Consider the following 14,748-nt stretch of genomic DNA (forward strand, 5'->3'; position numbering starts at 1 on the left):
ACACACCCGCGCGACCCCTCATCAGTTTACAGACATCAAAACAAGGTACAAAAGAACGAGCCAAAGAACGTACAATTCACCGTTTGTCAGCCTTCTGATTGGTCCATGAGACTCCCTGACTGGCCAACCAGAAAAATACATTCACTTTTTGCAAGCGGGGGTGGAGTTCTGCAGTCAGAGAAAGTGGGAGCCGTCTTTCACCCGCTGTCCGCACTGCGGAGCACGGCCAGGCCGCTCGCGACCATAGCGTTTGCGATCATTGTAATGAATAAGCTTCAACAGACTAGTTCACATGGACCTTATCAATGGTCTAACTTGTTACGTTTGGGTACATATATTTTAAATGGGCAGAATTACGAAAAGCCAGCCTATTATGTGAGGAGATGTTGGAGGAGAACAGATTATAGTTCTCCTCTTCCTACCCAAGATGCAATGGGCGATTTCTATTCTCTCTCTGATCCAGAGGATTAAACTAATTAAAACATATATTTTCAGGGGAAAATTACTGTTTTGCTATGTAATTACTGTACCCTTTTCTTCCCTTTTTATTAATATCACGTAGATGTGTTTTTTTTGGTACTTTATATAGCTGTAATGAGGCTATGAAGGAAAAAAAAATCCCATCCACTTCCACTATAAAATAATCTGCAATAGTGATTCTGTCCCACTGGGATTAAACAAATTAAAACATATATTTTCGGGGAAACCCCCTGTTTTGCAATGTAACTACTGTACCTTTGTCTTCCCTTTTTATTAATATCACCTAGATGTTTTTCCTTTGGTACTTTATATAGCTGTAATGAGGCTATGAAAAAATAAAAAATCCCATTCACTGCCACTATAAAAACAATCTGCCCAGGGTTAATGTCCCAGCCTAGTAACAGGGCAGAATGGGGCGGGATTTGCAAACTAGTGAATTGGCATCGCGCCGCCGTGAAAAATGGGTCGAACGGGAACGTCCAAAGCGGTAAAAGAGTTAAGTTGATAGTATATACTGTACAGTACAATTGATTAAATGTATTTGTTTGATTAACCGTTGCCCCCCTCATATGCCCACATGCAACAGTGTCTAGATAGGGAGAAATACACCCTGGTATGAAGAATGGCACAGGCAGATCCACAGGACGTGTCGATTTCACACGTTATCTCTGCTCTCCAGAAGTGTCGGCTGCAGCACACAATGATTCACGTAATCAGAAACCTCATATGTCCAAAACCGTACATTTTCAGGATTCAAATAAAAAAAAACAGCAAAGGTAGCTGATCCACAAGCTCAAAATGCATCACTTCACGTCGCGTCGTGTTTCGAGATGAGAGGTTTTGGCCGGCCAGCAACGACACATACACCAGAAACTGCAGTTCCAACGAACAGGCAAAGAAAGGGTGGCGTGATGGTGAAATAGAAAGCAACAAATCCTCAATATATGGGTCACCAGGTCAATTACTGTTGGACTCCCACGTGTGCAAGGGGTTTATGGGTAATTATAGGTCACAGAGGCGTATGAGGCTAGCCTGGGAGAATGAAAAAAAGAATCAACATGAGTCCCTCTCTCTCTCTCTCTCTCTCTCTCTCTCTCTCTCTCTCTCTCTCTCTCTCTCACTCCGTCTCACAGACACACTGGCGCCCAGCAACACAGCGCCTTGGCAGAATCGGGTACACATTTTGTGTATCATTATTTTATGCTTTAACTGTTGAAAAATAGCAGATATACAAGCTCACAGCGCGGCACCGAGTGCCGCGCTGCGAGCTTGTAGATCTGCTATTTTTGAAAAATCGTGAAAATTAGAATTTTGACCCGATTCTATAAGTGTCTTTTGAATCCTTCTAAGGTTTTTTGAAAAACCCTATGTTTCTGTGTCAGCAATCTGGCCAGCCAGCCACTTAACTGGAGCTCAGTTAGTCTGTTCTTGAGAGACTACTATGTCAGTGGTTCTCAAACCTTTTCATGTGAAGGACCCCCAAAATGATCTGTATTTGGCCACGGACCCAAAATATTTAGTTCCAGAGACCCCCCAGAAGCGAAATTGGAGTTACAAACGTTCGCTTTGAAAATACATATATTCAAAGATTTGCGCACATTTTCACGACTTTTTCAAAAATAGCAGATCTACAAGCTCGCAGCGGGCACTCGGTGCCGCGCTGTGAGCTTGTATATCTGCTATTTTTCACTGGTTAAAGCATTCAATCATTTCTAGACCTAAATGGGTTAAACGACATGCTTCATTTCCCATTTAACAAATATAAACAGAACTAACTATCATCGACAAACAGGCCCATCACGGCCAGGTTGGCGGCGCTGCAGTGCAAAGCCAGGCTGTATTTTCTTCCTGTCCTGAATTCTGTTTCTAATCCAGACAGCAATTGTTTTATTTTTGCCTATTGGGATTTTTAAGAGTTTTATTTTCTCCTTTTGCTTCTCTCTCTCTTTTCTTCCACCCTATCCCTGCCTCCTTGGCTTCCTCCCCTCTCCTCTCCTCTCCTCTCCTCTCCTCTCCTCTCCTCTCCTCCCCTCCCCTCCCCTCCCCCTCTCCTCCCCTCTCCTCTCCCTGACATACTTTAGCCCCATTGCTCTGCGGCCTCTCTTTTGTAACCCCTGCCGGCTACAGCTTTGTACCTCCCTCCTCTGCACCCTTCTGGTCAGGTACAGGTATCGCTTCTCTCTCTGTGTCTCTCTCTCTCTCTCTCTCTCTCTCTCTCTCTCTCTCTCTCTCTCTCTCTCTCTCGCTCTCTCTCTACCTACCTACCTCTCTCTCTCTTAGTCCAGGGGCTTAATGCCTTTTAGTAAGGGGATTTTATAAGATATTTGACCAATCTGCGAAGTAAATCGTTACCAAGAAATTTTTTCACCAATGTGTTTCTAAAGGTGTGTAATAATATATACTAAAAGGTTGAAATTCAACTCCGGGGGAAACCTCTTAAAAAAACTGATTTGTATTTGTGTCCCATTAATTTACTATACAGGAAAAAAATACAAAAAATAAATCTGCTTTAAGTAACATGTGAGGGGTCTAACTAGGGGTTTTTCATGATGCTGAATCCATTGCAAGCATTTGTTTTGCACGAAAAACATTCCTTGGGCTAAAATCGGACCCACAAAATGATGGTTTAGTGATGAATCATCACTTTTCACCTTTTGTGGGGGCCATTTGTAGCCCATTTGTTTTTTTAAGAGGTTTCCCCCGGGAGTTGAATTTCAACCTTTTAGTACATATTATTATTACACACCTTTAGAAACACATTGGTGAAGAAATTTCTTGGTAACGATTTACTTCGCAGATGTTCTTATGTTCCCCTTACTATTTTCTTTTACTTCACCATTACTACCTACTTTAGGACCTACTGATGGATTCTAGCCTAGCAGCCAAAAAACAGGCAGATTCACTTTTTCGCCGTCAAAAATCATTTTATCCAGGACTCCTTGGATGATGATGCAACTTCCTGTAAAGGCCCCGCCAATTCCTGCTTTAAATATTTGCCGCCATTATGTGTGTGTTATCTTCAAAGCACATCATTTTGCTACTACTCACTACATATGTTGTCCAAATTGGCACATGCTCTCTCTGTCTTTGGTCCAGGGAAAAAAAGATTTTTGATGGTATGATGTATTTTTTATTTATTTTTTGCTCCTAGGTTAGAATCGATCATAGAAGAAGTCTCATGCTTTTATCCATGTAACGGTAATTTTAATAAGCCACCTGACTATCTCTCTCTCTCTCTCTCTCTCTCTCTCTCTCTCTCTCTCTCTCTCTCTGTCTCATTCTCTCTCTGTCTCTTTTGCAATTCTGTTTATTTATGTTTCTTTTGTGTTTTTTTGACTGCTTGGCATGCGGCCCGGCGTGGCTCCTTATCACTACCCCGTGCATCCATCCACCATCGGGGCTTTTTTTCCCATCACGTTTCATCTCCCCCCATATCTTGTACAACCGTGCGCGCGTCATCGTTTGTGTCAAGACAGCGTATTGTGTATGTATGTGTTTGTGCGCGCCACGTGTCTGTGCAAGAGAGAGATAAAGAAAGTGACTTGTGTGTTGTTTGCTTGTTTGTGCGTTTAAGTTAGTTTGTCTGTCAAAGTGAGCGGTGGGGGTGGAGGGGTGGTGGAAAGGGGGGGGGGGGGGGGGGGGGCACAGGATGTAGCTTTCGGAAATAGATCTGCTTTCAATATGTCAGCTGGGTCAGACCAGGGCAGAAAGTATAGCCATGGTCGGATACAGCAGGCTAAACCGGCTCAATTTATCTGTATTTCTGAACCCGCAGTGGCGGGAGAAGTATTCACATTTGTTACTAAAGTAGAGCGTATCAATACTGAAATGTAGAAATACTCTGTTACAAGTAAAAGTCCGGTAATAGACATTTTCTTCACTAAAAGTATAAAAGTGTTCATCAAAAATAAACTGAACATAGCTTGTATTTGATCTACAAAAGCTTGTAGATCGGCTATTTTCAAACAGCCAAAGTATCTATAGGGCTGACGTTCATTTATGTTTTTATGTTTTATTTTTATAATAATCCAAAACTACCAAGTAACTATGGGGCTTTTAAGCCGTGACATAATTTTGTAGGCAGAGGAGAACTCTGCCCCCAGAGCATTTTCTGTCCCTCGCTATTTCAACAGATCCGAGACAAAAATAATGACTAAAGTATAATTCTAAACACTTTCCTTTCAACAACAAAGAGAAGAAAAATGTGTAAATAGTAAAAATAGTAAAAAGATTCACGGAAACTGGGGGCAGAAATCTCCTCTGCCTACAAAATGATGTCATACTTAACAGCCCCATAGTAACTAACGCTTCCAAATAATTGCAGTGGAGTGAAAGTACACTATTTGCCTCTGAGATGTAGTGGAATAGAAGTAAAAGTAAAGTAAAAGTATTGGAAAATTATTAAAGTAAAAAAAAAAATATATATATATATATATATATATACCTCAAAATCGTACTTAAATACAGTACCTGAGTAAATGTACTTAGTTACTTTACACCACACCGATGTCATCATCATCTCTCTCCCTTCCTCTGTCAAACACACACACACACACACACACACACACACACACACACACACACACATACACACACACACACACACACACACACACACACACACACACACAGTGTCAGGTGAATCTCAGTGCTGTGTGCACGGGAACAAAGCTATATCCAGTCCATTCCGGGGTTGATGTGACGCGTACATGATTACTATGCATGCATCCTCCAAGCTCCCCTTCCACACGCACACGCACACACACACACACACACACACACACACACACACACACACACACACACACACACACACACACACACACCTCATCACAGGGGGGTTGAACCAGAGGGCAGCATCCATCTTCATCAGTCTGTGTGTGTGTGTGTGTGTGTCAAAAATAGTGGAAATAGCAGATCTACAAGCTCACAACGTTGTGAGCTTGTAGATCGCCTATATACACTATCAATGTCCTTTTTAAAGTGTAAAGTTGTCAAATATGTCAGTAATTTCTTTGTATGTTTAGGTTGCGTGTCATATCTGCCATGTGCAACTTCAAAGCCTACAAGCCAAACGGAAAACGTTAATCGCAATTATTTGAGTGACAATTAATCGCCATGTAAGATGTCATAATCGTGACAGCCCTAAATATCGAAACCGATATTTAGAACCAATAACCAACTTAATAATCAAGAAATTATTAGATCAATTAGTCTGATTAATAACCACCTAACCCTGTATTATAATATTGTTGTACAATGGTGTTGGACAAAAATAGACGATCTACAAGCTCGCCGAGGCGTTGTGAGCTCGTGGATCTGCTATTTTCACTCTATTCAAAATAAATAATCGTCCATTCATCGTAAATCGAGGAAATAATCATGATATAGATTTGAAGTCATATTCTATTGCCCTGTCCTACAGTATACAGTAACAGCAGTGGTTCTCAACCTGTGGCCAGGTGACAGTCAGTGATGTGACAATGTAAGGACTTTTAAGACCTTTACAAGAAAAAGAGGAAAAGGAGAACGCCATTACTCCATCAAAAAAACTATACTATAAAAACTCGTCAAATATTTGCCAAATTGTCAAATGATAAGAAAGAGGCAAACATTTAGAAAATAGACGGATCTACGAGGTTGTTGATCGGCTACTTTCACAATCTTTCTCTGTGGAACCGATTCAAACTAAATTGAATGCCTCAACTCCTATGATTACTGTATATTATCATAAATGATTATATATGGGGGGGGGGGGGGGGGGGGTCACTGCCTGAAAAAGGTTCAGAACCACTGCTATACAGGGTAGGTCTGCTCATGTGTGTCTCTGTGTCTATGTCTATGTCAAGAGGCTCTTATCAAGAATGCTTTCAGACTGCACTTGACCAATGCACTAAAAACCATCTTGTCTTGTTTATTTTCCCGTTCTATTCTCCATCTTCACTCTCACTATCACCCCCCTCTCTCTCTCTCTCTCTCTCTCTCTCTCTCTCTCTCTCTCTCTCTCTCTCTCTCTCTCGCCCTCCCTCTCCCACTACTCTGTCTGTCTGTCTGTCTGTCTGTCTGTCTGTCTGTCTGTCTGTCTGGCAGTATTCACTCCCAAGGTGATCGGCGTGGCGATCGCGCGCTACGACTTCAGCTCGCGGGACACCCGGGAGCTCTCGCTGCAGGAGGGCGACGTGGTCAAGATCTACACCAAGACGGGGGCCAACGGGTGGTGGCGAGGCGAGGTCAACGGCAGGGTAAGCGTCGTCCTTTTCCCCAAGGAAATGGAGGATTGATTGCGGGGGTCATGTGATCAGTGACATCATGAAGGTGTACTCTTTGGGGCTGTTAAGTATGACATCATTTTGTAGGCAGAGGAGAATTTCTGCCCCCAGTTTCCGTGAATCTTTTTACTATTTTTACTATTTACACATTTTTCTTCTCTTTGTTGTTGAAAGGAAAGTGTTAGAATTATACTTTAGTCGTTATTTTTGTCTCGGATCTGTTGAAATAGCGAGGGACAGAAAATGCTCTGGGGGCAGAGTTCTCCTCTGCCTACAAAATGATGTCACGGCTTAAAAGCCCACTGATCACATGACCCCACAATCAATCCTCCAGTTCTAGGCAACGCAGAAGGGGTGACTTTTTTCTTATTTCCACATAACTCTAAGGTATATTAACCCTTCTTGTGCCCATCCCGAACATGTTCGTCTTTTTTTCAATACAATACAATGTTTTTTTTTGCTATTTTACTTACCCTGAGCTGCTTGTAGAGACGTGGGTGGTCCTGGCTCGTCCTACGCTTTCCAACGAGCCATTCTACGTGGTCCGACGATTTATTCCATTGAAAATGGCCAGATGCAAAGTTTAGAGCCCCCCAGTTTTTACTCCATCTATGCTGTCGGCGGCGCGACGTATTCCGGGGTGCCGATACCGAACTAGTCCGGCTTTTTTAATAAAATGAATTAATTAATCGGAGGCCTCGCCGAAGCCTCCGTCTAAATTTTCATCCAGGCCGCCAGACCGTGCTCTGTTTACACGGCCCGTGAGAGGGTAACGCCGCCGAATCGCGCCGCCGAATCCAATACATTCTCACATCTTTAGAGGTCATTTTCTCTGAACTGTGTTCCTATGGAAGCGAAAAAGTTTTTTTTGGCGGCTAAATAGCCCCAAATCGGGCTTCTAAAATGAGTGTTAGCCTATAGCCATCTTGTAGCGCTCTTCATGCGGGTCACTTTCATTCCACTAGTCAACGTGTAATGAAAACTGACTGCTGCCTGGGTCCCCGTATGCAACAGCAGTGGTCTGTGGGGTAATGTCTGGCACTTTGGCGCCCTCTTGTGGCCTTGGCACGCAACTAGTTAAATCCAAGCCCCCAGAACGGCTTGTAAACATTGAAGCGGCCGCCCTACTGGCCAAAGCTGGAATTTCAGGCGGGGTGAAACATACATGCACGAGCATAAGAGCGCGCCACTGGGGTCTACAATAGGGTTCAATGGACGTTGACGTCGTTCGTGACGTCATTACGTCTCGACGTCAAACATTTTGGCCACTAGGTAGTGGCCAATTTCCCCCAGAATGCACCTGGATTAGCTACTTCCGCATGCTTCAAAACGCCACTGAGCACTTGCATTGAAATGATAGCTGGGGGGGCTGTCCACTCTCTATTATATATATACTCTATGGTTAAATCTACCTATGAAGGTGGATTCTGCTTTTCAATGGGAATGGAGTAGTTTCTTGCCATTTGCGGCTTTCTGCAAAAATATGCTCCATTCTCCATAATAATGATGTATATACAGTAGAATGAAATACAAGCTGGCGCCAGTGCTCACCTACACATTTTCTACGCTTATCTCTCCAGCTATATACATTGAACATCTGATTTACTGCAGCTGGCACATCTTCTGTGTGCGATTGCCAAGAGCAATGATACTGCACAGTATCATCAAACTCTCTCTCTCTCACACACACACACACACACACACACACACACACACACACACACACACACACACACACACACACACACACACACACACACACACACACACATACACTAACTCAAACTCATCTCAGCAGAGAGCGTTTGAGCCCGTGACAGATGCCTGTGTGTGTGTGTGTGTGCATGCGTGTGAGTGAGCGTGCGCTCAATTGTCCACCTCATTGCATGTGTTCTGGGGGTCCTCTGTAACACATAAGAAGGTACTTTTAGGTGCAGAATTATGGCAAATGGACACACAGTGCTCTGATGCACTGTACTCTCTCTCTCTCTCTCTCTTTCTCTCTCTCTCTCTCTCTCTCTGTCTCTGTCTCTGTCTCTCTCTCTCTCTCTCTCCTCTCTCTCTCTCTCTCTCTCTCTCTCTCTCTCTCTCTCATTCTCTCTGTCTCTCATTGTCTCCACCAGCCGAAGGCAGGGGGAGAGTATGTTTTCACCCCTGTCCGTCCGTCCGTCCGTCCGTCCGTCCGTCCGTCCGTCCGTCCGTCTGTGCGTCCGTCCGTCCTCCGAGTTTGTGTACAGCTAATCTTCTAGTGCCACCATGAGGCCGATGTTTGCAAAACACATTTCTGTACACTACTCCTACAGATTTGTTCCAAAAATCCTACAAATCGGTAGACAGTATCTCTACAGTCATGTGATCATCATGGATGCGTCCGATTTTCCATATTCCATCCTGATTGGCTACAATTGGCTTCCAAAGTTTGCAGGATTGCTCCGTTTTGAACAAAATGCCTCAAATCATGAACACAGCGTGCAATCTTGGTGAAATTGGGCGTGCACGTTCCCACTAGGTAGAGGAAGAAATGCCACTTCAAATTACTCAAAAATCAGCCTCATGATGGCGCTATAACAGGGCAATTTGTGTGGCCTGGTGGAGACCTGTGCTCGGAAGAGCACTGCTTCTAGTTCTCTCTGTCTCTCCCTCCAATGAACACTAAACACACGCTGCGCTTGGATTGGGGTCCATCTCCTATCCTATCTATCACTCTCACACACACACACACACACACACACACACACACACACACACACACACACACACACACACACACACACACACACACACACACACACACACACACACTTATTTTCGGTTTCTGTTTCTTAACAACAGCCTAATCCCCCCTGTCCTCTCGTCCCTCCCCAGGTGGGCTGGTTCCCCTCCACGTACGTGGAGGAGGGCGAGGAGTGAGAAGACCGGACGACAGGGAAGAACGGGAGAAAGAAGAGAAAAGAATCTCCTCATCCAAAAGATGAAGAAAGGACGACTGGAGGAGTCAACGGGACAGAGAGAGACATTGTTGCAGTGAATCTGTGCGGTTCATGCGCTTCATTTCTGGACCGGGCTCTCCTTTTAAACGGTGTCACGCCGTTCGCCTCCTTTTAAACGGTGTCACGCCGTTCCGCTCGCTCCGATTTTTGGTTGTAGCAGAGCAGCTAACCCCCCCCAGCCCCCCCCGGCCCATTACCTAGCACAGTGGTTCTCAGCCTGTGGGTCGGGACACCCAGTGGGGTCCCCAAATTATTTTGGGGCGGTCCCCAGATGATTAACTTAATGTAAACAAACAGTAAACAAACCAACATAAAGGTTTACGTGTATATAGAGGGTATCTGCACATTTCTAAAGTGACAATTTAAGGACCTTTGAATACCTCTGAAATGACACATTAAACATTGGCCAAATTGTCAAATATTAGAGGCAGAAATTGTAAAGAATAGCTGATCTACAACGCCTCGCAACGCATTGTAGATCGTGTTATACAAAATGTAATTCCTCAACTCTTGGCGTTCAAATATGATTATTTTGGGGGTCGCGGCCTGAAAAGGTTGAGAACCACTGACCTTGCGTAGTGCTTCTCAAACTTTTCCATGTCAAGGACCCCCAAATTGAAACATATATATATATTTGGCTGCGGAAAGAATTGCAGATGCATGCGCTGCGAGCTTGTACATCTGCATTTTTTTTTCTTAATAGCCAACGTACATAAAAGATGATATAGTATTAACACATTTTGCTGGACCAAGGGCCCCTAACCCTCCCCCGTACCGCACTTTGAGAACCCCTGGCGTAGCGCTTCTAACCTAATTTTATGCTCTGTTGCGTGAAGTGATGCCGTCGCCATGCGACGGAGAGAACAGCAGACCTACAAGTTCACCACGCGCCGCATTTCCGCATCTGCAGCTGCGTATTGTGAGCCTGTACGCGGAAGGAAGCATGACGACTCGGGCTTGTGTATCCCAGAAGCCCTTTGGGGAGAAGACTCTTGATTGACTGTGTCCTCGCAGCCAGCAGCACGGCTAGCAGCTTGCCTGTCAGCGGGGGGGAGGGGGGGGGGGGGGGGGGGGCTCTGAAGGAGGGGGACGGGGGGGGGGAGCAGGGTTCCCTTGCCAAGAAATGTTCCATTCCACTTTCTCCATCCATCCATCCCATCAAACCTCGTATCTCCAAATGTGTACGTTCTTTCGCAAATCATACAAGGCCGTCGCACAAAAGTAGTGAAAACAGCAGATCTACAAGCACACAACGCTTGTAAATCGGCTGTTTTCACTAGTTTAAATAATTTTTAAAATGATAAATGCAAAACGAATGGTTTTGGACATACAAGATTTTCACCCGACAACGACGATATCTGAACTGTCGCAGTCGCTGGAGTAGCGGGAACGCCACCGTCGCCCCCTGCAATGTTGAAATGTTCCATTCCACTTTCTCCATCCATCCATCCATCCCTCTTAACACCCCCCCCCCCCCCCCCCCCACCCCCCCAGCCAGCTCCCAACCTCCCAGCTCCTGAATTCCCTGACAAGTTACAGTAGCCGTCAGAGGGTCTTGTCCAGCACTGTATAAAGAGAGAGTTCTGACACTTCACGTCGACTCCCATTGTAAGCGCGGGAAGCGGGCGTGACGTCACCATTTAGCGTACTGGAGCCTGGTGACATTCCTAACATAATGTCTGCTGCTCTTCAGCCCCGTCCACCTCCATTGTAACCAAGGCGTTTTCACTCGCTGGTAAGTAGACTAAATCACATCTTTCCCCCCCTCTTAACGCATTCACAGGCCTCTCCAAGTTAATTTAAGTCAATTTTAAAGTCAATAAAGGCATTCATTTTACAGTAAATAAAGTACATTTTCTTACGAGAAACATTTAGGCCTAGAATTATCGAATACTTTAACCAGTGAAAAAGATATACAAGCTCACAGCGCGGCACCGAGTGCCGCACTGCGAGCTTGTAGATCTGCTATTTTTGAAAAAGTCGTGAAAATGTGTGCAAATCGTTGAATATATGTATTTTCAAAGCGAACGTTTATAACTCAAATTTTGCTTCTGGGTGGTCCCTGGAACTAAATATTTTGAGATGCGGGTCCGTGGCCAAATGAATATAATTTTGGGGGTCCTTCACATCACAACGTTTGAGAACCACTGACATAGTAGTCTCTCCAGAACAGACTAACTGAGCTCCAGTTGAGTGAAAAGGACCTTTTCTTTGACGATGGCTGGCCAGATCGCTGACATAGAAACATAGGTTTTTCAAAAAACCTTAGAAGGATTCAAAAGACAATTTTCACAATTTTTCAAAAATAGCAGATCTACAAGCTCGCAGCGCGGCACTCGGTGCCGCGCTGTGAGCTTGTATATCTGCTATTTTTCAATACTTAAAGCATAAAATAATGATACACAATAATGTGTACCCGTTCTGAATGGGTTAACTAGAGCCCATTACGTGAAATAATAATGTTGCCTAACTTGGAGAGGCCCCAAGAATGCGTTAAAGGGGGGGGATGCGTGATTTAGTCTACTTACCAGCGAGTGAAAACGCCTCGGTTACAATTGGAAGTGGACGAGGCTGAAGAGCAGCAGACATTTGTTAGGAATGTCACCAGACTCCAGAGACGCAACTTCCGCTTTGCGGCGAGATCAAAGCGTGGCGCTACTCTCCTCTTGTACTGCTCTGGTCTTGTCTGTTGAGAAGCTGTCCATCCGTCCGTCCGTCCGTCTGTTCCATTGGTTCCATTTGTATACTTTCAGAGTTACAGACTTGTGAGGGTCCATTTAGAACCCCCTCAAGGAACCCAGAGAGTTCCTGGACACCACTTTGAGAAGAACCTCTACTTTTAAATTGTCATAAATCAGAGTGGACTTATTGACAGTCCTGTTGATTGTGCGATGATTCTGTCTGTCTGTCTGTCCGTCCTTCCGTCCGTCCATATCTATGTGCCCCCTGCCTAGAACAGAGTTAGGGGCCGCATCGACAGAAAAGCGTTTCATGAGAAGAGGACATGCAGGTCCAGCGCCCGTTGTTTATTGACATTAAGACAAAATAGCTTAGCAGAAACGAACGGTATAAACGTGGACTTCTTCTTACAGTTGTGTGGTAACCGACAGGGGCGTCACAAGGGGTAGGGAAGTGGGACTGAGTTACCAGGGCCCAAGGTGTTGGAGGGGCCTTAATTATTTTATACTTTAGCTATTGAAAAATAGCAGATATACAAGCTCACAGCGCGGCACCGAGTGCCGCGCTGCGAGCTTGTAGATCTGCTATTTTTGAAAAGTTGTGAAAATGTGTGCAAATCTTTGAATATATGTATTTTTTAAGCGAACATTTGTAACTCAAATTTTGCTTATGGGTGGTCCCTGGAACTAAATATTTTGAGATGGGGGTCCGTGGCCAAATACATACCATTTTGAGGGTCCTGCACATGAAAAGGTTTGAGCTCCACTGACATCGAAACATTGGCGTACTCTCCTCTCCAAAAAGTTCAACTTATCTCACTTACTTATAAACGTATTTATCTGGACGTCGAGAGCACTGAAGCGTGACTCTCGCTCGCTCGGCCACTGGGAAAGAGCAACTGTCTTGAACTTAGGAATCTTATGGCAGACAGGGGGCGCCGAAAGCTTTAAAAAAAAGAAAAACGCCACCTCAGGGCTGCCTTTTGAAGAGTTCAGCTGAGGAGACTTGGATGAGCCCTTAAACCCCCAGTTTTATGCTCGGCACGGCGGTGTCCCATGACGGGCGGAGAGGCTCCTGACACCGTAGTACGACGGAGCGTAAATTATGCATTAGAGAGGTTGTCTGTGGTCCGTCTGTCTGTCTGTCTGTCTGTCTGTCTGACCCTGTCTGCCTGTCCACCCCCCCCCCCCCCCCCCCCTTTCAGCTCGTGGATCCCCCCCCCCCTTCCAGCTCGTGGATCTGCTTTTGAATTTGAATCCCGAATAGTAACAGTTTTGGACATTTGAGGTTTCCACCTGACAGAAATGATATTCACACACACTCTCTCTCTGTCTCGCACACACACACACACACACACACACACACACACACACACACACACACACACACACACACACACACACACACACTAGGGCATTCACGAATAGTGATTTTTAGTATTCGAATTATTCGACCTCAAAGTATTCGAATAATCGAATATTCGACAGGACTGGCCAAACTGTCAAAAATTAAGTAAGCAAGAGGCGAACATTGTGAAAATAGCAGATCTACATTGTGTGAGCATGTAGATCTGCTATTTTCACAATATTTATCTGTGGAACCGAGTCACATTAAATGTAATACCTGCAATTCCAAGTGCTTGTCAGGGTGGGGGTCCCCAGTTCAAATATGTTTATTTTGGGGGTCACGGCCTAAAAAGGTTTGAGAACTCCTGGTATAGAGCATTAACAAATCCCACCAGGCGCACTGACAACTCATTCTTATGAGTTCCTATCTAGCCAAGCTTCATAAACTATACATTTTTTAATGAAAAAAAAAAAAAAAAAATTCAAAATAAACGAATATTCGACTTCGGTGAACAACGTCGAATAGTGACTTTGATATTCGAATATTTGAATATTCGAATATTTGGTGAATGCCCTAACACACACACACACATGCACATGCACACGCACACACACACATGCAGACGTACACACGTACACACAAGGGAAGACACAAGTGCTCACACGCCCCACAGACACAGCCACACACCATACAGCATGGTTCCCCAATAGGCGGCCCGCGGGCCATTTGCGGCCCGCGGGGGGCTACTGTCTGGCCCCCACCAACCCCAGTAATAATCGTGGTATAAGAGCAGCAACAACACTATAGTATATCGTCGTTGTCGGGTGGAAATCTTGTATCTCCAAATGTGTACGTTCTTTCGCAAATCATACAAGGCCGTCGCACAAAAGTAGTGAAAACAGCCGATCTACAAGCACACAACGCCTCGAGGCGTTGTGTGCTTGTAGATCGGCTGTTTTCACTAGTTTAAATCATTTTTAAAA

At 44.7% G+C, this 14,748-nt stretch overlaps 1 protein-coding gene across 1 annotated transcript in view; it reads left to right on the forward strand.

The window, feature by feature from the left end:
• The window catches only part of vav3 (vav guanine nucleotide exchange factor 3), a gene marked incomplete at its 5' end in the record, with an annotated part of 107,115 nt that extends 97,382 nt beyond the window's left edge, over nucleotides 1-9,733 (forward strand). The window contains 3 exons of the mRNA XM_080752422.1: nucleotides 2,562-2,642; nucleotides 6,571-6,722; nucleotides 9,615-9,733. Coding sequence (XP_080608548.1) covers nucleotides 2,562-2,642; nucleotides 6,571-6,722; nucleotides 9,615-9,659 — 278 coding nt within the window. The 3' untranslated portion in view covers nucleotides 9,660-9,733. The remainder of the gene's footprint in view (nucleotides 1-2,561; nucleotides 2,643-6,570; nucleotides 6,723-9,614) is intronic.
• Between the last annotated feature and the right edge of the window lie 5,015 nt (nucleotides 9,734-14,748).

The sequence above is a fragment of the Nannobrachium achirus genome (genome assembly GCF_963921795.1).
Source record: "Nannobrachium achirus genome assembly, chromosome: 21".
NCBI classification, from domain to species: Eukaryota; Metazoa; Chordata; class Actinopteri; order Myctophiformes; family Myctophidae; genus Nannobrachium; species Nannobrachium achirus.